Source organism: Pinus tabuliformis, chromosome 9 (genome assembly GCF_031772625.1).
Source record: "Pinus tabuliformis cultivar Carrire ecotype Pingquan chromosome 9, CPIR1, whole genome shotgun sequence".
Classification (NCBI taxonomy): Eukaryota; Viridiplantae; Streptophyta; class Pinopsida; order Pinales; family Pinaceae; genus Pinus; species Pinus tabuliformis.
The window spans coordinates 91,375,808-91,401,255 of record NC_142307.1 but is presented as its reverse complement, the minus strand read 5'-3'; the positions used below and the strand labels follow the sequence as shown (position 1 = coordinate 91,401,255).

Below are 25,448 nucleotides of genomic sequence, written 5' to 3'. Positions count from 1 at the left end.
GTTGTCGTTTAAAATGATAAGGATAAGAAGATGTCAGAATTGCAGGAACAATTGAAAAAGGCTCACCTTGTCATTGCCCAGCTACAACATTACAATAGGGAGTTGAAAAAGACTATTTTGGAGGAGACACCTAAGATTAGTGAAATTGAACCAGTGATGAAGACAACTCCATCTATCACTAAGTCCAAAGGTAAAGAGAAGGTAGTAACAAAGAACATTCAAGAGTTAGAGGCTTCATCAGTAAGAATTCCTGTAACTATGTCTTCAGCAAGAAAGTTGCAGCTACAAAAGGAAGAGTCAATGCAAGAAGAGAATAAGGCTGAGATGGATGAAGGGCAACATACTTTCCATAGGTTGACGAAACAATTGAAGAAAGCTCAAAATGAGATCACTAGGCTTAAGGAACAAGATGAAAAGGCCAAACAAAAGATACATGATCATTTGAACATGTGTGAGCCAACATTGTATGAGGCCAATTATATGCTGAAGAGAATTCTGCCCTTGCATAGACAACTCAACAATGTTTGCAGAGAAAATATCACCTTGAAGAAAGAGCTAAGGGCTACTAAACAACAGTTGCAAGAGGCATTATAGGAAATACATGAAAAAGAGAGGAAAGCTTGAGCTACTGGTTGAGGAGCTAAAGTCTGAGTCTTGAACAAGTAATTAAAATAGTTTTGTTTTTTGTCTTTTTGCCCAAGTATACTAGTTGAATGGAGTTGGATAAGAAGGCTGAGGTTTATATTTTGCATGAAGTCCTTTTGGGAGCATAATCATGTAAAAATTTCTCATTTCCCACCCCGGTTTTCAGTTTCACCTTATTTCTCCACAATAGTTAAATGCCCTTTCCCATATCCATACATTCAACAACTGGAAAATAAATTTTGCTGAAAACACAAATTCTGGAAATTTTACAGAATGTTGGAAAATGCAAAAATATAAAAATCAGCACATATAAACAACCATTCAACACATTTAAACACAATGATTTTTGGTCAAGGTGACCCTGGAAAAATCCCCTACAACTCTTGGGGAAAACCAGTTCGAAGCTCTTTCTTATTTCTGGAGAATGCTTTTTACAGTGAGAAATATTCAACAAAAAATCAACAAGCAAATTTTACAACTTATCTCGTTTTCCGTGCCTCAGCCAACTGGGAAAACTTGCAAACAACAAAACAAAACAACAATAAATACTGTACGGCCTCGAAAAAATAACAGTACAATTGTACGGATTTTGCCCTCGACTTGTTAAAACTCAGCTGTACGAACTTGCTGAAACTTCGCTGTACGGACTTGCTGAAACTTCGAATTGCTGAAACTCCGCTGTACGGACTTGCTGAAACTCCGCCTTGGTGAATCTTCGCTGTACCGACTTGCTGAAACTCCGACTTGCTGAAACTCCGCCTTGCTGAAACTCCGCTATACGGACTTGCTGAAACTCTGCCTTGCTGAAACTCCGCTGTACGGAGTTGCTGAAACTCTGCCTTGGAATGTGTGCCAAGCTGCTGCCTCCTTCTCCTCACTGTCCAGAAATCTCCCTTGCTCTCTTGCTCTCTTTCTCTCAATCTGTTCATGAAAGAATGAATGACCTTTTCCTCCTTTTCCTCCCTTAATCTAACCGTAAGTGACTTTTGGGTAATTCCTAAATCCAATGGCTGAAATAGATTGAGATCTAGGGCTGAGATTAAATGCTCATTTAAATCTCACTTTCTAGTTTTTTAGTTCACCCCACTTTAATAAAGACCCACTTAGTCATTTATTTCCAAAGTCACTTTTCCTTTCTAATTTTACATTGACTTTATTAAAGTCACTTTAAAATTAGACTTTAGTAACTTTATCACTTAAAGTCACTTTTAAATTAGATTTGACTTTATAAAAATTATAAAGTCACTTTAGGAGAAAAATTAAATTCTTTTTGGACACTTTTCTCTAGGCCAAAGATCAAAGCCTTAGGGAACCACCTGTCCTCCGGTACCAAATTTCAACACTCCCTCTTACCGAGGAAGGCGTTCCTCACCACACCCATCTTGTCTCTGAAGTAGTCATGCTTGCCCCGTGGTAAGACTTTGGTAAGAATATCTGCAACCTGCTCATCAGTGGGAATATACTCAAGCTTCACAGCGCCATTCTGAACACAGTCTCTGATGAAATGATATTTGATCCCGATATGCTTTGCCCTGTCATGAAATACTGGATTCTCCGTGAGTTTAATGCAACTCTGATTATCACAGTAAATCATTGAAGGTCTCAACGGCTGACCAAATAAGCCAAACAACATCTTGCGAAGCCAGATGGCCTCACAACTAGCTAGACTGGCTACCATATACTGTGCTTCCGCTGAACTCAATGCTACTGACTGCTGCTTCCGGCTAAACCATGACACTACTGCCGAACCCAACCCAAAACAACACCCTGAAGTACTCTTCCTATCAGAAGCACAACCTACCCAATCAGAATCATTATAACCTGCCAATCTCACTCCATCCCCCTGCCTGTAGTCCAAACCATAATCCACTGTCCCCTGCAAGTACCGCAAAATGTGTTTTGCAGCCACCCAGTGAACCTTCCTAGGCTCACACATAAATTGACTCATCTTGTTGACTGCAAAACAAATATCTGTCTAGTGTTGACCAAATACATCAAGGAACCAATCAGTTGCCTGTACAATGTGGGATCCACCAACTCGGAATCCGAAGCATGAAGCTTCTTCCAGTTGGTAATCATCGGTGTCGACATGGGTTTACAATCCTCCATGTGGAATCTGCCAAGGATGTCCACAATATACTTACCTTGCCCCAGGAAGAAATGCCCCTCCTCCTGCCACACCTCCAAACCCAAAAAGTAATGCATCAAGCCGATGTCCTTCATCTCAAACTCCGCCGCAAGATCTCTCTTGCAGTGCCCTATGAGTCTCTCTGCGCCTGTAATGACCAAGTCATCCACATACAACACCAGAATGAGAGGCTCCTCACCTATCACAATAAAGTAAAGGTTCGGATCTGCGTCACTCTTTGTGAAACCCATCCCCTGCAAGTATGTATCTATCCTGGAGTACCAAGCTCTGGGAGCTTGCTTCAGGCCATAAAGGGCCTTCTTCAGTCTGCACACATGGGACTCCTTCCCATGCACCTCAAAGCCTTGTGGCTGCTCAATGTACATCTCCTCCTATATGAAGCCATTGAGAAATGCAGTCTTCACATCCATCTGGTGGATCTTCCAACCCATCTCTGCTGCTATCGATATAATGGAGCGGATAGAAGTATATCAAGCCAAGGGAGCGAAGGTCTCCTCATAATCAACTCCCTCTACCTGGGAGAATCCTCCATCCACAAACCTCGCTTTGAATTTCTCAATGCTGCCATCTGCAGAATGCTTTACCTTGTAAAGCCATCTGGAAGTAACCACGGATTTGCCCCCAGGCCTTGACACCACCTCCCAAACATCATTCTTCATAATAGAAGAATACTCCTCCTGCATGGCCTCTCTCCAGACCTGCTGGCTAGCTGCCTCCTCATAGCTAGAAGGCTTAGAGTCAAGGATGCTGGTAGCCATTGCCATATAGCTACAAAACCTCTCAGGTGGTCTACTCTCTTTGATCGGCCTCTTAGGCTCAGCAACAAATGTGGCATCTCTCAAGGTGTCCTGAAGCCACCTGGGCTTCCTCTTCCTTGAGCGCACTTCTCCCATACGAGAATGAAACTCCTCCTCCTCATCATCATCAGGAGCCTGAACTCTTGTCTGTCTGCTGTCCTCCTGCCTGCACCTGAGCCTGTATAAGCTGAGGTACCGTGTGAACTGTCCATCAGTGGACTCCCCAGTGAACTGCTTTGTGAATTGCTCTGCATGCTGCTCGGAGCACCACCCCTCTGGCTCGGCGAGCCACTGCTCACTGACGGACTTGACATCCTCATAGATGTACCTCCGGATCCTCCTGATCCTTGCCCACTGGATCCCTGCGACTGACTCAACTGCTGCTGAGGGTCTGGATGATCCAAATACTCTAACTCCCGTGACCTCCTAAAGGCCCTGTCCTCCTCGAACTTCACATCCCGCCTGACAACAACTTTCCTCTGTGTAGGAATGTAAATCTGAAAGGCCTTTGAGGTCTCACTGTAGCCCACAAAGATACCCTTCTCTGTAGTGGGTTCTAGTTTGGTCCTCTTCTCCTTGGGTATGTAGGAGTATGTAATGCATACAAAGATACGAAGATGACCAATATCAGGCTTCTTCCCAGAAAAAGCCTCCTCGGGAGTCATGTGCCCCAAGGCACGCTGCGGACTCCTGTTCAGCAAATAAAGCTGTGTTGCAGGCCTCTGCCCACAAGAACAATGGCAACCCCTGATCATGTAACATGGATTTGGCAGCCCCTACGATGGATCTGTTCTTCCTCTCTGCAACCCCGTTTTGCTGGGGGTTGTAAGGAACAATGAACTCCCTCCTAATGCCTGCCTTCGCACAATAGTCAACAAACTCTCCAACGGTGTACTCTCCCCCATTGTTCGACCTTAGGGACTTGATCTCTGACCTGTCTTTGTCTCCACAAGAGTTCTAAACTGAATCCGCTTGAAGACCTCACTCTTGGTCTTCAAGAAATAAATCCAGCTCCTGGAGTGATCATCAATGAATAAAACATAGTACTCATATCCACTCAAGGAAACATGAGACCTCGACCGCTCACATCGGAATGAATCAAATCAAGTATCCCAGTCGCTCTGCTGTCACTGCTGGGAAAAGGGGATTTGGCAAACTTGCCCATCGCACATCCTCTGCAAGTATCAAAGTGATCAGTACTGGAATCTGGCACACCTGTAGTGATCTCCCGCAAGGTCCTCAAGGCTCCATGATACATATGCCCCATCCTGCGGTGCCAAATCTCACACAGCTCAGAACTGCTAGCTCTGCTGTTGGTACTACTGCTCAATGCCAAAAGGGGTTGGAATGCAAACTTGTACACCTTTGCATGGCGTACACCTATCACTCTAGTTGAATCAGCTGGAGTGCCCCTGGGATACATGAACACCCGTCCTCCCCTGAACAGTACCTCATATCCTCTGTCCTCAAACGCTGAGATGGATATGAGGTTCTTCCTCATCCCTGGCACATAAAGAACATCTGTCACCTTCAAGGGAGGTTTGGACTCCCTCTGAAATGTCAGTGTCCCCACCCCGACTGCTCTAACAACTCTGTTATCACCGAGTACTACCTCTATATCAGTGCCACTCTCTGAAATCTCTGAGAAGTACTCACGGACTACTGTCATGTGACGTGAAGCCCCACTGTCCACATACCAGATACCCGAAGATGCTCCGATAATCGAGGGAAAAGCATGCTCCCTTTGAACCTGTGTGGCAGGTGATCCTGCACTAGAGGACTCATACGCAGTGAACCCAAACTCCCGGTCAAAACGAACTGCAAAGTCCTAAACCTCGCTGAAGCTGCCATGCTCTAGTTCTTCCCCTTCTTCTTCTTCTCCGGACACACAACTGCATAGTGTCCCATCTTTTGACAATTCCAACACTTCACCTTGGAATAGTCCTTCTGTGTGTTATCTTGTTTACCTTTACCTTTGCCTTTGCCCCCACCATTGCTTGTGGAAGCCTGCTTCTTCCCTTTGCCTTTCTTGCCTCCTGCCACCAGAGCTACATCCTCATCCTGCTCAGCTGACTTGGCTGCCCCAAGCTGACCTTTCCTGATCTTTGTTTGAATGCAATCATCCCAAAACCTCTCCCATGTGGGAAGGATTTCACGTGCACAAACCCCATCAGCAAAGTTCATCCATGAACGGGGGGAGGCCATTCACTGCAATCCGCACCAACTCAGTGGGTGGAATGACCTCTCCAACTGCTGCCAACTCATCTCTCACATTAGTAATCTTTGTGAGATATCCAGCTGCACTATCATTTACCATCTTAATAGTCTTCAGCTTCTCCTTCAGGACCATTTTCCGTTTCTCATTGGTACTCTGGTAGAGATTGGAGAATGCTGTCCACATCTCATGGGCATTTCTCTTTCCTCTCACATGAGGAATGCAATGGTCTTTGATTCCGTCTAGAATCAGTCTCTTACCCTTGTTGTTCTTTTTATTATAATCAGCCAACTGAGTAGCATCATTAGGCACAACAACGTGGTTCTGTGTGGTATGCACCATGATGTCCTAGACTTCTGCCTCCTCAAAGATACTCTGCATTCTCTCCTTCCAAACGCTGTAATTTGTATGCCCATCCAACCTATCCTCCACCCTCAATCCCAATGACATTCTGCTGTCTTAAAACTGAAAAATAACACTGCTGTAGTAAAGATAAACTGCTGTTTTGTAAAAAATCAGCTTGCTGGAATTTTCTGAGTGAAAAATCAGCACGCTGTAATTTTCCTCCTTGCTGTCCCAAACTGCACTTCAGCACTCAAGCTCTAATACCATGTAAAAATTTCTCATTTCTCACCCCGGTTTCAATTTCACCTTATTTCTCCAAAATAGTTAAATGCCCTTTCCCATATCCATACATTAAAGAACTGAAAAATAAATTTTGCTGAAAACACAAATTCTGGAAATTTTACAGAATGCTGGAAAATGCAGAAATATAAAAATCAGCACATATAAACAACCATTAAACACATTTAAACACAATGATTTTTGGTCAAGGTGACCCTGGAAAAACCCCCTACAACTCTTGGGGAAAACCAGTTCGAGAGCTCTTTCTTATTTCTGGAAAATGCTTTTTACAGTGAGAAATATTTAGCAAAAAATCAGCAAGCAAATTTTACAACTTATCTCGTTTTCCGTGCCTCACAGCCAACTGGGAAAACTTGCAAACAGCAAAACAGAACAGCAATAAATGTTGTACGGCCTCCTCGAAAAAATAGCAGTACATCTATATGGATTTCTGCCCTCGACTTGCTGAAACTCCGCTGTACGGACTTGCTGAAACTCTGCTGTACGGACTTGCTGAAACTGCGCTGTACGGACTTGCTAAAACTCCGACTTGCTGAAACTCCGCCTTGCTGAAACTCCACCTTGCTGAAACTGCGTTGTACGGACTTACTGAAACTCCGACTTGCTGAAACTTCGCCTTACTGGAACTCCGCTGTATTGACTTGCTGAAACTCTGCCTTGGAATGTGTGCGAAGCTGCTGCCTCCTTCTCCTCACTATCCAGAAATCTCCTTTGCTCTCTTGCTCTCCTTCTCTCAATCTGCTCATGAAAGAATGAATGACCTTTTCCTTCTTTTCCTTCCTTAATCTAATCCTAAGTGACTTTTGGGTAATCCCTAAATCCAATGGCTGAAATAGATTGAGATCTAGGGTTGAGATTAAATGCTCATTTAAATCTCACTTTCTATTTTTTAATTGTCCCCACTTTAATAAAGACTCACTTAGTCATTTATTTCCAAAATCACTTTTCCTTTCTAATTTTATATTGACTTTATTAAAGTCACTTTAAAATTAAACTTTAGTAACTTTATCACTTAAAGTCACTTTTAAATTAGATTTGACTTTATAAAAATTATAAAGTCACTTTAGGAGAAAAATTAAATTCTTTTTGGACACTTTTCCCTAGGCCAAAGATCAAAGCCTTAGGGAACAACCTGTCCTCCGGTACCAAATTTCAACAAATTAGTCAAATTTCTTAAGCTTATGGAACTTCTTGCAAACGGAGTAGTTCACACAGTGATGCTGCACTATTGACAAAAGCATTACGGTTGGATGGAAATATGAGGTTTTGGCCTTTTTTTGTGGGTGGGAACTTGAAAAAAGGCTTTCAAGACTATTAGCATCATCAACAAGTTATTTGCTTTATTCAGAAACCTCAGCACTAGTCAGAATTGTGAAGGTAATATTTCGCTGCGCTTTCACACAAGTGTTGCACTTTTACGGTAGGTGGTGTTTTTGAAGGATGGAAGGTTTGCAAAATGAAAAGAGGCTTTTCAAGTGGAAGTTGATGATGTCCAGGTTGTTTTTTATATGAATGATTCAATTAGAAGCTCAAAAGATGATCAGAAGCAGACAAACCATCAACTCGCTGCGCTTTTGTTGCTGTGTTTCTTTTGACTTTGCATTTCGAGTCGAAACTTCACCAAACCGATTTTTGCGGTCATGACAAATGTCTTGAAGTATATTGGAGTTTCGAGCTCCATCTTTGTGTAGGCATTTAATGTAATTTGTTGAAGATTCTTTTGGTCAAAACAACTTCCTTGTTTCTAGAAATTAGTTCTATTTTCGCTGCTATAGGGAGAAACTGAAATCTTTTTGGGAATTTGGTTCCTAAAGGAAGGAACTAATTTTCTTTGATGTATATATGATGTATTTTTGATTAAGAAATGGTTGGTCAGGGTTAGAGAAAGAAAAACATTGTGCATTGTATATCTTCATTAAATTTGCAGGGAATGATGAAGGATTAAGTCGACTTTTACAGGGATTCATGTGTCAATTGCTTATGGTGATGTGTTATCCTATACATGTGAGTTTTTCTTTTGGTACAAATTATGCTTGAAATGTTATGTCTTCATGTTTAGTTAAGCCAGGATTTATTTCAGAATTCAATGTAAAGTGCTCTATTATAGCTTATTAAACATTCTATATTTTTCTTCCATTGTGACATCTAGAATTCATACTCAGTTACATGCTTTAGGTGTCACTATTTTCATTACTTCTCTGCTCACCATCTCTACAACGAAATCTGAAAAAAAACACCATAAGGATTGTCTATCTTGTCCCTGTCTAAGGTTTCCTAAATTTCCCCATCATATCACTTAACAACCCTAGCTTTATATGACTGTATGGGCAATGGATTTTCATCTTCCCTGCCTTCAAGCTGTCAAACTTATTCCTCTCTGATCTCAATACCTAGCTTAAGACATAAGTGATTGAAGAATCATATAGAGAGAGCCCTCTCTGAAATTGAAAGGGCTAGATTCCAGTTTTAAAGTGGTTTGTGGTTTACCTTTGGGGTCCTCTCCTCAGCCTGGAGGATTTACAGAGTGCTAACATAGGGGCGCCGTTGCCGGGGAAATGAGAGTTGAAAACTTCCCTAGAAAAATCTGCTATTAGAGACAAATCTGGTTCCTGAGGGTGACAACGAACTAGAAACTGATAGGCTGAATATTTACCCAACTGTTAGTGATTCTAGAACTAGCTGCAATCATTTTCTGTAGGAAAATTTGGCTTCAAGAAGAGTACATACTAGGCATCATCCAGATCCTAATCCACTTGAGGTCTTGACTAGTCCAGAGAAGTTATTTAGGAAGAAGAAGCCTGCAAAAGAAACAGACACCAGTGTCATAGAAAGATCCTTGTCCCTCCCTGAAAGAGTAAAATCAGTCGATGAGGTCCAATTTGATTTGAAGTTTGAACAAAATTTATTCAGATCTAAATCAGAAAACAGTCTAACAAAAACAGTTTTTGATCAAGTTAAGTTAGAATCCTCTATTCCTTTTCAGAAAGAAAGTGTATTAGAAGCATACAGGGATATTTGGACACAGTTTCATAAACTAGAACATCTTGTGTATCAGCTGCAAGAAGTTGCTTCTAAGACCTCTAGATTTTAGAATTCTGTTCCAACTGTTTCTGCTCCACTAAATATTCCATTATGTTTTGCTCCTGTTGTTTCTATTATTTTTACCCCTCCTTCCTCATCAATTGTTCAAACAATAGTCTCCTTACCTCCCTCATCCTCATTTCAGATCCCAAAAGCCAGTGCATTTCCATCTCATACAATCATGGCTGCTCGTTATGCTCCATTGAATTTACAAGGTCCATTACATGATTTGCCACAAAATTATGGTCAACGATTGCCCTAATTTGATGGTACAAGAGTTATTATAGCACAACAACACCTTGATAAGTTGAATGACTTCATAGACCTAGAAGAGGTAGACCATGAGGATGCTAAATTGAGATTTTTTGCTCAGAGTTTTTAGGGAGAGGTCAAAAGATGGTATAGAAGCCTACCAGTTGGGAGCAGTGCCAATTTCTACCAGCTTGGCAAAGTTTTCTTGCTAGGTGGGAAATAAAGAAGAACCCTCTAGAAATACTAGCTGAGTATGCCAACTTGAAGAGAGCTCCAGGAGAATCAGTTCAGGATTTTTCAGCAAGATTTAATAAGGTGTACAATTCAATACCAGCTCAAATTAGACCCCCTCCAGGGGTTGGATTTGCTTCATTACCCAGATGGCTTTGATGCTGAGCTTGCCTATCAGCTTAGAGAAAGGAATCCAACCACTTTAGAGGATATGCAGAAAAATGTTGTTGGAGTGGAAGTGAATCTGTTGAACAAAAAGGCCAAAATGAAAGTTGAAAAAAGAGGAGTTAAAGAGGAGGCTTCATCTTCATTAGATAACAAGTTGGATGTCATGGTGAAAACAATGGAAAAGTTGGTTGAAAGGTTGACTCTAGAAAACAAGGCAACTGGTAGAGAACAGTAGGCTCCCCCTCAAGTAAGGAATCCAAATTTTCGAAGACCTCAAGTTCAAATAAAGCAAAGAGAACAAAGAAATCAGGGAGATCAGTAGCAACAAATCAGACCTCCTTTCCAAGAGAATTTTGCAGAAGATGAAGAAGCAGTAGAAGATCAAGATTAGATACATTATTTTGGTGGACAAGGAAATAATCTTTTTGACAAATGAAGAGCAAGACTTGTTCTTTCAGCCATAGGAAGATATCATGCATATGGAATCAAAAGATTACAAGAAAGGGTACCAAAATGCAATCATGGAAGTACAAAGACAATATAACTTGAGAAACAAAAAGGTTCCAGTAAATCCTCCAAAGAAAGCTCAAGTTGATGCACCGGTTCTAGCCAATAGAAAGTTGATCGCCCAAAGGAGATTGCAGAAAAGAAAGACACAACCATCAAAGAGGTAGAGAAAGGTCAATCTTCTTTCAGTTTAGAAAATGAAATATCTAAAATCAAAAATATCTATTCCATTTAATGAACTGATCAAGAATGAGACATACAAGAGTCAAATTGTCAAAGCACTAAAGATAGGAGATGTTTCAGATACTGTTAATTTGAATGATGATCATCTTGAACTTTTATTTGGTCCAAAAGTTGAAGGAGATTCTCAAGATGGAGATGTCCCACCTTTCTATGTTAGCTTGAATGTGCATGATTTGATTCTACATAATGCAATGTTAGACTCAGGTGCATCACATAACCTAATGCCAAAGGTTATTATGGATAAGCTTGGTTTGGACATAACAAGGCCATATAAAGATCTCTTTTCCTTTGATTCGAGTAAGGTGAAATGTTTGGGTTTAATCAAGGATTTGGTTGTCTCTCTCACTCAAATTCTAGCAAAAAGCCTAGTGATGGATATAGTTGTTGCTGATATTCCTCCAAAGTTCGGTATGCTTTTATCAAGGTCATGGGCTGCAAAATTGAAAGGTACTTTACAGATGGATATGTCATATGCCACAATTCCTGTTTTTGGACAGCCAAGGAGATTGTACAGAGAAACCTTGATGAAATACATGGTAAGTGGCAAGGAAAGGCCTAATAACCATCCTATTTATTCAGTTCATTCTGATATGGATTCTTTCATATTGTATAATGATTTGTTTTTGGAGGAAGAAAGTCAAAAACATGGTCAGTATATTACAAGAGAAAGAAGGTGAATTGCAGGAAACAAAATTAGAACATAAAGAAGATGATGATGGCCTTTGGAACATGGATTTTGATGGAGTAGTTAGTAAAGAAGGGGCTGGAGCTGGTGTGTGGATAATGAGCCCAAAGGTGGACAAGTCAAAGTTATGTTCTTTCAAGCTAGCCTTTGACTGTACAAACAATGTGGCCGAGTATGAAGCGCTGATTTTGGGATTGCAGATTTTGAAAGACTTGGGGGCAAAGAGGATTTCAGTCCATGGGGATTCAGAGTTGATTATCAATCAAATTAAAGGTGTGTATCAAACTAAACACCCTAGGATGAGGCCTATAGGAATGATGTCCTAGAAATGCTGCAACTGTTTTCAGGATATGATTTATAATTGATTCCTAGAAAGCAGCATATGATAGCTGATGCATTGGCCACCTCAACTAGTGTGTTTAAGATTCCTATTTATCCCAATAAGAAGTATGAAATTGAAGTCAAACATAGACCAACAGTCCCAGACAATGTAAAATATTGGCAAGTGTTTAAAGATGACAAGCAACTTAATAATTTTTTGCAAATGTCTGAGGAATTTTCCAGTTTGCGCATAGATGAGGAAAATTGTTTTGATGAAGATGAACAATAGGTTTTTGATTCAGTTTCAGATGGTTTTGAGAATCAAGTTACAAATCTTGAGGTCATAAAATTGAAGAATAATGTGATACCAAAAGATTTGGTCCCTCTTGAGAAGTTGTTTGATCATAATGATGTAGCTAAGAACCCCAAAGTAGTTCCCACAGAGACTGAAGTAGAGGACTGCAATATAGGGACAGAGCAACAACCTAAAATGGTCAAGCTTTCTAGATCTTTGACTCATGAAGATAGACATAAATATCTTGATCTTTTGAAGGAATACTCAGATATTTTTGCTTGGGGATATGAAGACCTCAAAGTGTATGATAAGAGCATTATTCAACATACAATTCCAATCAAGCAGGATCAAAAGCCTTTTAAACAAAAGTTGAGAAGAACCAATCCATTGTTGCTTCCTCTTATTGAAAAAGAAGTGAGAAAATTGTTTGATGCCAAAATTATTGTTCCTTTAAGGTTTTCAAAATGGCTTTCTAATTTGGTCCCTGTAAGAAAGAAGACTGGTGAAATAAGGCTTTGTGTTGATTTCAGAAACCTCAACAAAGTGTCTCTTAAAGATAATTATCCTTTACCTAAGATGGACCATATATTGCAAAAAGTGGTTGGCTCTAAGAGGATATCTATGCTTGATGGTTTCTTAGGTTACAATAAGATTTTGGTGCACCCTGATGACCAAGAAAAGACAACGTTCATCACACCATGGGAAACCTTTATGTATGCCCTTTGTAATGATAAGAGCAGGGGCCACCTTTCAAAGGGCCATGGATATTGCATTTGCTGATGAAAAGGATAAGTTCATTGTAGTTTACCTTGATGATATCACTGTGTTTTCGAAATTTGATTTGATCATTTGCAACATCTAAAACAAGTTTTTGACATTCTGATTATTTGTAGCATCTAAAACAATTTCTTGACAAGTGCAGAAGGTTTGGCATATCTTTAAATCCAAGGAAGTCAAATTTTGCAATGGAGGAAGGCAAATTGTTGGGACATATAATCTCAAAGGATGTTATTAAAATTGATCCAAACAGGGTTGCTGCAGATGACATACTTTGGAATGAATAAGACTCCCTCAAAATTGCAGATGACCAGTGACTTATAAGGAAGTTGAATTGGTCCGTTGACTTGGAATGCTTTTCTACCCTTTCGCTTGATAACATGACTTTTATTGATTAATTGTCCTTTTTCCTCATTGGTTTAACCACAAGGGATAGATTTGATCACTTGAATGGCCTAATAGAGCTCACACGAAAGGGTCAAATTGCTAGATCTCCAATGAATTGCTTGATTTGAGTAAAATGGTACATTGGTTTGTCTCGAATAACCGTTTAGATTACTTTTGATGTAAGACACGCTCCATTTGGACAAGAATGTACCTCAATATGCCTTCGTTAAACCATATATGATATCAAAATGGGTGCAACCACCTTTGACTGAGAATATCTTCTTGACCAATGATTTTCATGATTTTTGTGACCTTGAGACCTTGTCCATTGGGATCTGTGAATTCCATCGAGAAATGTGAAATGATAAGAATTGTGAGACTGCTATGTTGAGAATTGTAACATAAATGGTATACCAAGGCCAAAGAATGCAAGCAGACTTTGTGACAGATGACGATGTGGATAATACAATTGGTTGGATTGGCCCTCTAGGGTGTGATCATCCCTACAAAACCATTGGCTCCTTTAAACCGTGTATAGGTTGGTCCATTATAAACCCTCCAATCCTATATAGGATCAAAAGACCTAAGAATGGAGTCTAGGAGGACTGGGCATGGTTGATAGTGAGGGGCCTAGGATGGTGCAATACATAACATCCATGGCTTGCAAGGCTTTGAATAACATTCTTTGGGCTTACAATGGTCTTGTTAAATGAAAAAATTGCATATAGATACCCTTGCTCAAAGATGTGTAATAGAGCCGGTTACGCCTCAAACTAGAAGGGGACCCAAGGGGAATCCCCCTAGAGGGCTAATGCTAGGCCACGGGCAACAAATGGAGTCTTAGCCCACTGTCACCGCGACTAAGGTTCCCTTCTATTTACAGACTTTCATCGATGGGAAGAGACCTAGTATGTGTGGAGTCACCTATGAAGGATAAGTCAATAGATATGAGTGACTTGAATAAACCTTTCCATAATTTGAAGGATAAAAATTTCTTGCTTTATAAGCAAGGTACTTGGTAATCTAGGGAAAGGAAGAGAGGGTTTGAGGGCTAGGTTTATGGGATAAGACTTGTGAAGGAGTTTCCCAATCCCTAAAATTCTTGTTAGAATTGGTATCCTGGATGGTTCTTGAAGAATTGTATTTCAAAGGAGTGGGATCACATGGGGCCAAGTGGACTCGGTCTAGGGTATGAGGAAGGAATGTAGCAACCAATGATATTCATACCCTAGATAAGGTGTAGAAAGGATCAAAGAAATATAATTATTCAAAGATGTTGGTTTGACCCCGGGAAGTGATAGCCTTGGGGATAGCAGGGCAAGCTTTGGTCTCGGAGCCAGGGCTTGGCTTTTCTTCCAATTCCACCGTCGGAATGTCTTCAAATTTGCAGGAGGGATACAGGAAAGGCCAACATAGGAGACCCTAGGAGATTGAATTTTTTCAGTGGCTAGCTTGTCAGGAATTTGATGGCCTAGGCACCCCAATGTGGCTGGACTTGGGAGAAGGTGAAAGAATAAGAGCTTTGGTGACCACCCTTGGTAGATCAATGCCTTAATCCTTGGGAGAATGGAGCCTATGTTGATTATGTGTAAGATTTCTTGGTTCCCTGTCAAGGAGGTATCAAAATTATTTCACAAACCCTCTAGGTCAAGTTAAAGCAATCTTGCAGCTTTTATACTTCAAATGCACAAGAGGAATGGCTTATCAAGGTCAAATTTTACTCCTAAAAGATTTCTCTCACACTACATGGCATATACATGGAGAGAATGGTACAATAGAGACAATCTCACAATATTAAGCAGTAATTTGCTTGCAACAATTAGCCCTAACACAACAAAAATCCCATCCAGCATATGTGACAAAAGTAATAAGAATAACATTTCGTACTTATATGTAGGTGAGTATATCCAACCATTCACACATGACAATAGAGAAGCTCCCAGAGAAGATAGACCAGTAACAATACCATCAAAATTCATCCATAAATGCTCCAATTCATCCTCCAGAAAAAAGTGCGAAATTCTCTAAAGAAGAGAGAGATCCAATCCAAAGTAATGATGAGAAATGATTTCACCTCTCTTGTATTTATACACATCTTAGGAGTTCAAATTAGCCTCCTTGGCCTACACAAGCTCCCCAAATAAAATAATGTGCTAATAGTACATCCTTTTGGTGACAAGCCCACCAAACTAGCTCATAAATGAAAACAGTAAGCCTCCCAAGAGGTCAAATAATAATCTATGCATGTCGCAGGGCCCTCTAAGAGGCTTAATGAGGTCCATGGGTGCCGCAATGAAGAAAAGAACCCTCAAAAGCAGTTGACAAGGGGTTTGCTCCTTGTAATAACCTGTGGTGCTCCAAATGACATTTGGGGGCACACAAGTGTCCCCATGGATCTCCAAACAAATCGTAGATGCCTGTAGCTTGCCCGCAAGGGTTAGATGATAATATATGTGATGCCACATCATCATATAGTCTTGGATCATTTGCCAAGTGTATGGTGTAGATTTAGGGTCAACTGGGCATGATGGATAAAGTACATCCTCCTTCTCCAATAAGTGAACCACGAACAATCTTTGAATGGCTGTAGGGATCCATCAAGTGCAATATGCTGCTGTGGAGGCCCATGGCTCTCAACACCCTCCCTATATGTTCCAATGTAGCCTTCTAGAGGATTAGGACCTCGTATAGGGAGACCAAAAACCCAAATGGAAACATCTGCAATCCTGCATAAGATCCAATGTGTCCCCTAGCCTTCATGTACAACAAGTCGTTAGAGAAATCAAGTAAATAAGCTTACCTAATCATGGACCACAGGTGGGGACTTCATAATGGCCTGCCCTTCCATAATGGGCTTTGGGGTGTGTCAATGCCCCCTAAACTCTGAATGGGGTTAACCAAGTGCTCTATTAGGTGGTTTCTACTTCTAAAGGGGATAATATGTTCAAGGTACATCCTTCAAAAGGTGGTGGCATGTGACAAATAGGTGAATGAAGTGGGGGATGAGAGGGGGCATCCCTGGGTTACATGCTGGGGTACAAAGGGTAGCTAATACGAGGGAAGCCCACACTTGGGTTTATAATGTGTAGGATGGAGCGATCGTGGTACATGAGGTGCCCCGACCTTGATTTTTTCACCCTTCTTTATATGCCTTTTGCCTTTTTATGATTTTCTTTGATTAACTGCGCGGGGCTCAAGCGGTTAGAGCATGATGTATAAGATATAGCAATGAATTCCCCACTTTAAGGTGGGGCGGTTCATTGCCCACCAGGGGTTGGGACAATCATGGGTTCCTATATGATGAAGAAGGTTCATAGAACCTGTAGGAACCAAGGTGATGGCCATGATGATGGGGTAGAGCTCACGTATTGGCTTTTGCCCACGTGCTTAATATTTTTTTGTCCCCACCATATTTTGCATCTTTTGGCACTTTTCTTGTTAAATGTGGCCATATATGCTTTTAACTTTCTTTTCAGCTGCTCAAATTCCAGGCTTCATTCCAGGCCATGACCCAAGGTGTGGGCAAGGGGAGGGGCAAGCTAACCCTATGTGGACCTAGGTGGGAAATATGATGAATGAGGCAATACTGGATGGAAAGAGGGTAATATAAGCGGATAAGGGAGTGGGACGATGCAACCAAAATCTGGGTTTCCCGTGAAATACTATCTCTGGAACCAAATGGTCAATAAAAGAGATCCCACGAGACTAGAATCCAAGGTTAATTCCTAAAGGGATCTAGGGGATAGAAGCATAGACCTAGCCCATTCTTTCCGCCGAATGCCCCCATTAATCCATGCTCAAAAGTGTCCATGATAAGCAAACTACATTACTCAATTTCAAAATGACAAGGCATACCTTTAGATTCGGAAGGCCCACCTTCAAACATATGATCATCGCAGATGGGCGAAGGACCACATGGCTGGCTCAGGTGGCGGAGAATTGGCACAATAAGCTAGCTGATGGCTGCAAGGGGCTGTCGGCTGAGGACCATCTTGGAGAAACTTTTTCTCCTAGGGATATTACCGACAAAATGGTGGGTAACAGAGCCTTTGTTGGAACCATGGCTACTCAATGCTTCCTACTCCTTGTGCAGGTTCTCCTTGAAAATTAGTCTATTTTTGTCATAACGGCAGGTTAAGATAGACACAAGACCAATTAGAATGACAAGAGAGTGTCACAAATGATTTAATACAAAGGGTTGCCATAGCTTCGGCTAGGACAATGCTTAAATGTAATAGACCCTGTGACATCAGGCCTCAAAATCCTAGCAGAGCCTCATTTCCCAATCAGTGTATTACTACACTTCTGAAATTTATAAGTTCCAAGAATTTAAAAAAGGAAATCGAGCAATTCTCAAGCATCATAAATTCATTTGCAAGAATATAATTAATATTTGGTAACCCCCCTCTTTATTGATTAAGGATCATTGGAGTAAGCTTGTCAGAATTTTGATGATTATTATTTTTTTCATCTGGTGAGAGTGTTTCTTAAGCAAGTTAATGAAATTCATTTAGAAAATTGAAATTATTTGTTGTTGGGTATGTTGATCATATTTTATTTATTTATTTATTTTTTATTTTATTTTTTGTTTTCAAATTTGTTTGGAGTTGGTGGCATAGCATGCTTGTACTTGCCAGTCATGTTTTCATAAGTACTCTTCGTTGTTAACCTTTGGTACTGTATGTTACATGTATAAATTTCAAGACTGACAGGTATTAACTGCTTTTAATTTATATCTCATAATAATGAAATTTATTTTATTGAATCCCAGCGTTTCAACTCAAAGTATTGGATTACTTTCATATACGTTCTTGAGGGAGACTGGACATGAAGATATTATAGTTCCAATGGTGAGCTTGTAGGCATTAATTCCATTTCTAAATTATCGTCCAACAACTTTATTCTCTTCTCTTTCCTTAAGGAGCAAGAGTCTTATTTAATTGTGTAGTGTGAAAGTTGCAATGTAGGTACTTTTGGATTCTTTTGTAGATATTACCTGCAATTTCAGGTTAAGGGGTCATGTTGCAAGCTCTAACTCTTTTTCAAATCCATCTTTAGGTGGACTATGAATTATCATTTTCAGGACAACGTAAAAGATTGATTCGTTCCACTGCAGAGGATTGGGCTCAAAATTTGTCAACTCTCTTGCAATGGTCACCTTACTCAACTGAAGTTGATTTACTCAAACAAGTGAGTTTAAGAATTTCCCTTTTCTAAGTTTGTTGGCATTATTGGAGTCTGCAAACTGTCAGGGTCAATGATTTGATATACATATTTGTCACCTGGTTTTGATTTGTGTTTGTTGCTTTTATCCTTGTGAAACCTTAACAATTCAACCTGTTTTGATACGGGTTGTGCTGGGAATAGGATGGGAAATGGGAGACGTTTAATTATGAAACATATGACCTGCTCAAGGGTCATGATAGGTGCAAGATGAGGAGATAAAGATCTTTAATTGCAAATGCAGCTGAGGTCTAGCTCAAGGAACTAGGGAAATTCTATTAACTTAAGAAAATCCATGTTCACATGACAAGTGAGGGCCTTGAACTAGAGGATAGAATCTTTCATACAATTGACTTATTTTGTAACTGCCTATTTTCTAGGTAGTCACAATTATTAATCTTAAATGGGAGTTACAAATTTAATTGGACACCTAAGAACTAGTTGCTTGCACACTAGAGGACAAACATGCCATTAAAGGGCAACCCTTTACTAGAAGAAAAAATGACAACAGGAGCATGCAATATTGACAAGACACCAAACGACAAACATGTTACAAGAAGGATGAAGCAGATCATTAACAATCAATATTTAGTATTTAGAAGATGTAATGATCACAGGTAATTCCTTTCTACAGTGTTAGTCCTATGTAATGTATACAAATATATTACCAAGTAGATCATATAATGAATATATGTTGTAACTTAAGTTGGCTAAGTTGTATTAAATGTCATTAATGACTAGTCAACTTATTACTAAAGGTTATGACTATTTATGTGATGCCTTTCCAGTGTGGATTTATATGGCCGTGCATTTATTGTAATGATGATTTCACATAATTTCATTTATCAGTAAAATATTATTTTTATCGACTTGGATTCAATGGTGTCTTGCCTCTTTTTATGGATGCTCCTGTGATTAACAATAATGCTCATTATATTTGGATGTGGCCAAATTCATTTTGCTAGCTACAATGAAAAATGGGCTAATGGCCCAGCTACATGACACAGTACTTGGAAAAAGAGAGAAGAGAGAGAGAGAGTGAAGCAAAAACTCATGATGGGTAGTTCTTGAAGCAGTGTGTAGATAAAAACTCTCTACACTGCAAATAAACTGACAGTATGTGGGGATGCTGCAAGAGGTCAAAAAATCACCCACCAAAGCCTCTGTCTTCCATCAACACAGCCAGCAGTTAGAATTGTGCAATGGCCCAAAACTGTTGTGGATCTCAAGACAGTCACCTACTAAAACGACAAGAACTACCAACAATCATCATGAATTGCAGCTTTGAAAGCTATTGGGTGCTGCTGCTTGTGAGATTTAAAAGAGATGCTATTTGTTGTCACGAAAAGATTTTACTCTTCACCAAATGGCAGCCCCCCTGCTGAAACAACGGCCAAATACACTTGAAATTGCAGACCAAATGATGCTTAATGATGTGGTTGAAATGATGAAGAACGATGCCCAATATAATAGTGTGGTCATATGGGGGCTAATTAGCCCTAGTAGTGCCAACTTGTCATACTTGCAATAAGCCAACTTGAGGGCTAGAAATGAGCTGACTTGAGGTGATCATGAATTAAATTGTCCTTTATAATTTGATGAAAAATGTCAACCATAGCTACTACATATTTCAACAATTAAGCTATGTAGATGTGTTACATGGCCTTATAAACATAATAAAATCAATTTTACATGATGGCGCACAGAGCTGCAAAATTTGGATTACAATTGAAAACCTGAAGCTGCATGATGATGATGAAATCTGAAAAATTTTGACTGCTCTGAAATGTACTCTGCTCATGGAGTAGTTGACACTTCAGTGGTCAACAGCCTCAACCTTCAAATCGACTTTTTACTTTTATGTATTCACAGCCATGACGTCCAATATATTTTAACCCTTAATGGCCACTCTTTAAACCTTAATCTTGTGATTATGTACTAACGGCAGCAGAAGCTGGGAGTGCACACACCATTCGCACAGCGACAGTGTTTTCACAAACAATAATTAATATTATTTTCCTTCCTATGGCTCATATAACAATTCCTAGAGTCAAACAATGGTTCCCTGTTTTGCATCAGCAGGGGGTGCTGGTTGTAAAAATTGGCAGCTACAAGATGAATCTGTGCAAGGAGAAGTCCAGCTACCCCTAGGAGGGAACCATTCTTCAAATAAAATTCAAATTCGTCAAACGAAAATTACTATTTCATGTTTGACAAGTCGGCCCATTGAAGTCTACAAGTCGGCCCCATAAGGAGAAATTATCCTTCCAAAACCACATATAAGACCATTCGATGGAGCTCATTTGGATCATCCATAACATCACACACCACATCAAGAGGTTCGATCTGATCTGAAAACCGCAGGGAGACATCCTCACATGCAAAGGAGGAGATAAGATTTTGTTTTGACTGAGTTTCACTGACCAAAGAAGGCCGAATTTACTGCTGGGTTGACCAATATAAAAGTCAATGTAAAATTAGAAAGGAAAAGTGACTTTGGAAATCAATGACTAAGTGGGTCTTTATTAAAGTGGGGTGAACTAAAAATAGAAAGTGAGATAGATCTCAATCTATTTCAGCCATTGGTTTTAGGGATCACCCAAAAGTCACTTACGGTTAGACTAAAGGAGGAAAAGGAGGAAAAGGTCATTCATTTTTTCATGAGCAGATTGGGAGGAGAGCAAGAGAGCAAGGGAGATTTTTGGACAGGGAGGAGAATGAGGCAACAGCTTGGCACACATTCCAAGGCAGCGTTCCAGCAAGTCCGTACAACTGAGTTAGCATACAGTGAACGACAGATTTTTGGGCACGATTTTCAAGGAGGCCGTACAACAGTTTGCATAGAAATCGAGGAGCAGAAATCTGAGTTTGCTGGCACGATTTTCAAGGAGGCCGTACAACAGTTTTCGGCACAAAAATCGAGAAAATCGTATAGCAGAATTTCTGGCAGCTTGCATGATTTTCTAGGCAGGCCGTACAACAGAATTTAAGGCTGAAAATTGGCACAAAAATCAAGGAGGACGTACAACATTTATTGCTGTTCAGATTTTGCTGCTTGCAAGTTTTTCAGTTGGCTGAGGGGCACGGAAAACGAGATAAGTTGTAAAAGTTTACTTGCTGATTTTTTTGCTGAATATTTCTCACTGTAAAAAGCATTTTTCAGAAATAAGGAGCTCTCGAACTGGTTTTCCCCAAGAGTTGTAGGGGGTTTTTCCAGGGTCACCTTGACAAAAAAATACTGTGTTTAAATGCGTTAAATCGCTGTTTGTACCTGCTGATTTTTATTTCTGCATTTTCCAGCATTCTGTAAAATTTCCAGAGTTTGTGTTTTCAACAAAATTTATTTTTTAGTTGTTGAATGTATGGATATGGGAAAGGGCATTTAACTATTTTGGAGAAATAAGGTGAAACTTAAACCGGGGTGGGAAATGAGAAATTTTTATAGTTTGGTTCATTTCAAAGGGCTCGTGCTACAGTGACTAGGGATCATTTGTTACCTCTGGTTTTACACATTGTTTTGGGCCGAAAAGTGTAGAGAGAAACTCGCTCTCTCTTGTGATGTATCTCTGAAGTTGACTAAGACTTTCCTTGACATTTCTTCTCCACAATTTGTTGGCTATCACAGTGAAGACTTAGGCCCCTCTGTTGCAGTGATCTCAGGCCTAGTTTTAGCCTCCTTTTGCAGATCAGTCTATTGGACAGAAGTGACATCTCTCTCATTTTTTGATCAAGACTTTGACAGGTACTTTGTTGATGATCAATTTGGATTTGTTGGAACATTTTGATGTACTATTGATGGACATAATCTCTCTCTCATAAGGAAAGAGTTATTGGGTTTTCCCGGAGTGGGTTTTTCCCTAGCTGTGAGCATAATCTTGGTGTTTCAACTTTCTTGTCTCTTGCTTTACTGTCTATTGTGATCTCTATTTACTGCTCTCATTGAAGAATCATTGGTTGAAGTTTTTCATGTATATCCAGTGTTTTTAAAACCGGAACCGGTGACCGAACCGGTCCACCTAGCTAATCGGTTTACCGACCGGAACCGGTCTAACCAGGACTGGTTTGGTCTAAACGAACTGGTTTTTAAAAAATACATTAAATAATTAATTTTTAATGAAAAAAAACTATTTTTAAGATGTAAAACCATGATTCCAAGCCAATAGAGACAAAATATGCAAAGTTTGCTCATTTATATACCATGCAAAGGTGAATATATCAAAATGGCACCGAGTGCAATACATATCATCGACAAAATAGCAAAATACATAAGAAATGAGGCTCTAAATGGCCTATAAAGTCCAAAAACCATGCTGCAAGCTATGAGGCCATTGGCCTACTACAAGTCTACAGTGTACACATGATCAATCATCAAGATCATCACCACTACTAGACACATGATCATCATCAGGAGCTACATAGACATCATCTGGTTCAGAGTCTGAGGATGCCTCTGCCTCATCTGCAACATCAGTATCAATGCCACGGCCACCAATGACAATAGAAGTGGACCTAGTGGAAGCACGAGTTTGTCGACCTGCACGACTAGTGCCTTCCATTGGTTCCTTGCCTTTCCTTGATGCCGCTACTGATCCTGGTTCTGATGCCGCCACATAATCTGCCTCATCCTCCGCTAAAGCCATGTCGATATCAAAATCAGCCTCAAACACAGGATCTTCAGTCTCCTCCACCCATTCTGATGTTGGATCAATATCGTCCAACACAATGGGATCTAGATCAGGTGATTTGCTCATCATTTGGTTCCTCCTCAGTCGAAGGTTGTATTGCACAAAAACAAGATCATTTAACCGTTTTTGTTCCAAACGGTTTCTCTTCTTCGTGTGTATGCGCTCAAAAACAGACCAATTGCGCTCACAACCTGAAGCACTGCAAGTTTGACTGAGGACTCTAATTGCAAACCTTTGCAATTGAGGACACTGGCCACCAAATGACTCCCACCAATGTGCTGCAAAGAAAAAGACAATAATTAGTAACTTAGTTTATAATTTGAATTGTAAAGAACGTAAACAATTTTAACTTGAAATGAAAAACAAAATGGAAATTGGAATTGCTTACCTGGTTGGTCCACATCTCTTGCCATCTTTGCCAAGTTTTTGCCAAAAGTACCACTTGCTTGATTGAAAATAGTAAGCTGTCTATGTATATCCAACTGGTCTACATGGTTAGGGACCATGCGCTCCAAGCAATCAATCAATCCAGCTCTGACCTCCCCATCATGCTGATCTCCTAGCCGATTTTTATAGTGATACCTTGGGTTCAAAAAATACCCGGCTGCATGTATAGGACGATGGAGTTGATTGTTCCATCTGTTATCAATGATCTCCCATATACGGCCATATTTAGCTAACCTGTCATTGTAAGCTGCCCGTATCTGCTCCTTTGCCTGATCCATAGCTTCATAAATGTAGCCCATGGCCAATCTTTCCCCATCCACCAACCTTAGCACCTTAACAAGGGGCTCGGTAATTTTCACAAGCTCTACAGACCTTTTCCAAAAATAAGTGTCTAACACTTTCTTTTTGGTGTCTTTTCCACTGGTCTACAAGCCCACCGAGATTCAGACCATTCATCAGAGGAAAACATTTTCTGCAAGTTTCTATGTTGACCATTGAGACATTGCAACGTGAGGAAGTGAGTTGCAAATCTCGTAATTGCAGGCCTAACAAGCTCTTTGCCTCCAGTGTGTTTCCTCATTAGGCTCAATACCCATGAGTGGTTGTAAATGTATTTTGTAATGCACTTGGCATGCTCTACAGTGTTTTTTACCCACTCCACCTTGCCTATATCCTCAAGCATGAGGTCTATGCAATGTGCAGCACATGGAGTCCAAAATATGGTCTTATATTTGGCCTCAAGCATCTTTCCAGCAAGAACATAGTTTGAGGCATTATCAGTGATGACCTGCACAACATGCTGCTCCCCAACTTCCTGAATAATGTTATCCAAAAGCTCAAATAGAAGGCTTGCATCCTTTACCCTATCAGATGCATCAACTGATTTCAAAAACATGGTTCCTTGAGGGCAAGAAACAAGGAAATTAATGATAGTGCGGTTCTTTCCATCGGTCCATCCATCTGACATAATGGAACAACCTGTTTTGACCCATGACTCTCTAAACTCAGTCAAATACTCATCAATGGAAGATATCTCTTTTTGCAAAAGAGCTCCCCTCAAGTCATGCATACTAGGGCCTTTGAAGCCCTTTCCTGCAGCTATAACAGAGTCCCACATAGCTTGGTAATAAGGTGAGCGAGCAACATTAAATGGGATATCTGAATCATACCACCATCTAGCAATGTATTGGTGAGAAGTTTCTTTGCATTGTTTTTTCCAATGCTGATCCAAAGTGGGTTGAGAACTTGGCTGGGAGGAAGTGGGATTAGATTTAGAAGAAGCAATGGTGGCAGAAGATGAGAAATAACTTTGGATGTTTGGTCTCTTTGGTCCTCTTGATGGTTGGCCAACTCCAACAGAAGGATGAACATAGTGAAAGGGGTCATTGGTGGAAGGGATAGAAGTGGAGTCTTGAATCTCAGAATCATCATACCCACTCTCTTTCATGGCTTCTAATAATTCCCTCTTCCTTGCAATTTCATCTTGGATGGCCTTCTCCCTAGCCTTATCCTCATAAAATTTTTCAAGCTTGGCAATGTATTCTGCCCTAATAGGACCTAACAGTGCATTTGGTGCATCACATGGCTTTACTTGGCCTCTTACCCCAGCAAGTGTTGTTTCAACCTAAGAATACCCCCACCTCCAATAGATTTATGGCATAATTTGCATATCATTTTTCCCTCAACTACATCACA

General features: G+C 40.3%; 2 protein-coding genes across 2 annotated transcripts in view; one reads left to right on the top strand and one right to left on the bottom strand.

Moving 5' to 3' along the window:
* The window catches only part of LOC149147248 (protein MICRORCHIDIA 7-like), a 230,843-nt gene that overhangs the window by 65,094 nt on the left and 140,301 nt on the right, over positions 1–25,448 (top strand). The window contains exons 8-9 of the mRNA XM_089441053.1: positions 18,170–18,248; positions 18,457–18,588. Of these exons, the coding sequence (XP_089297179.1) occupies positions 18,170–18,248; positions 18,457–18,588 (211 nt within the window). The remainder of the gene's footprint in view (positions 1–18,169; positions 18,249–18,456; positions 18,589–25,448) is intronic.
* On the bottom strand, positions 22,783–24,164 carry LOC149147249 (uncharacterized). Its single transcript, XM_089440503.1, has 2 exons — positions 23,695–24,164; positions 22,783–23,584 (listed from the first exon to the last, which is right to left on the bottom strand). The coding sequence occupies exons 1-2, from the start codon at positions 24,050–24,052 to the stop codon at positions 22,983–22,985; spliced, it is 960 nt and encodes a 319-aa protein (XP_089296629.1). The 5' UTR covers positions 24,053–24,164; the 3' UTR covers positions 22,783–22,982.

Excerpts from the sequence above, each read along its gene's own strand:
- LOC149147249 (XM_089440503.1), bottom strand. The coding sequence starts at position 24,052 with ATGGGCTACATTTATGAAGCTATGGATCAGGCAAAGGAGCAGATACGG. Across the intron at positions 23,585-23,694 it reads AAGAGATGTGGACCAACCAG|CACATTGGTGGGAGTCATTT; the intron begins GTAAGCAATTCC and ends TTTTCTTTGCAG.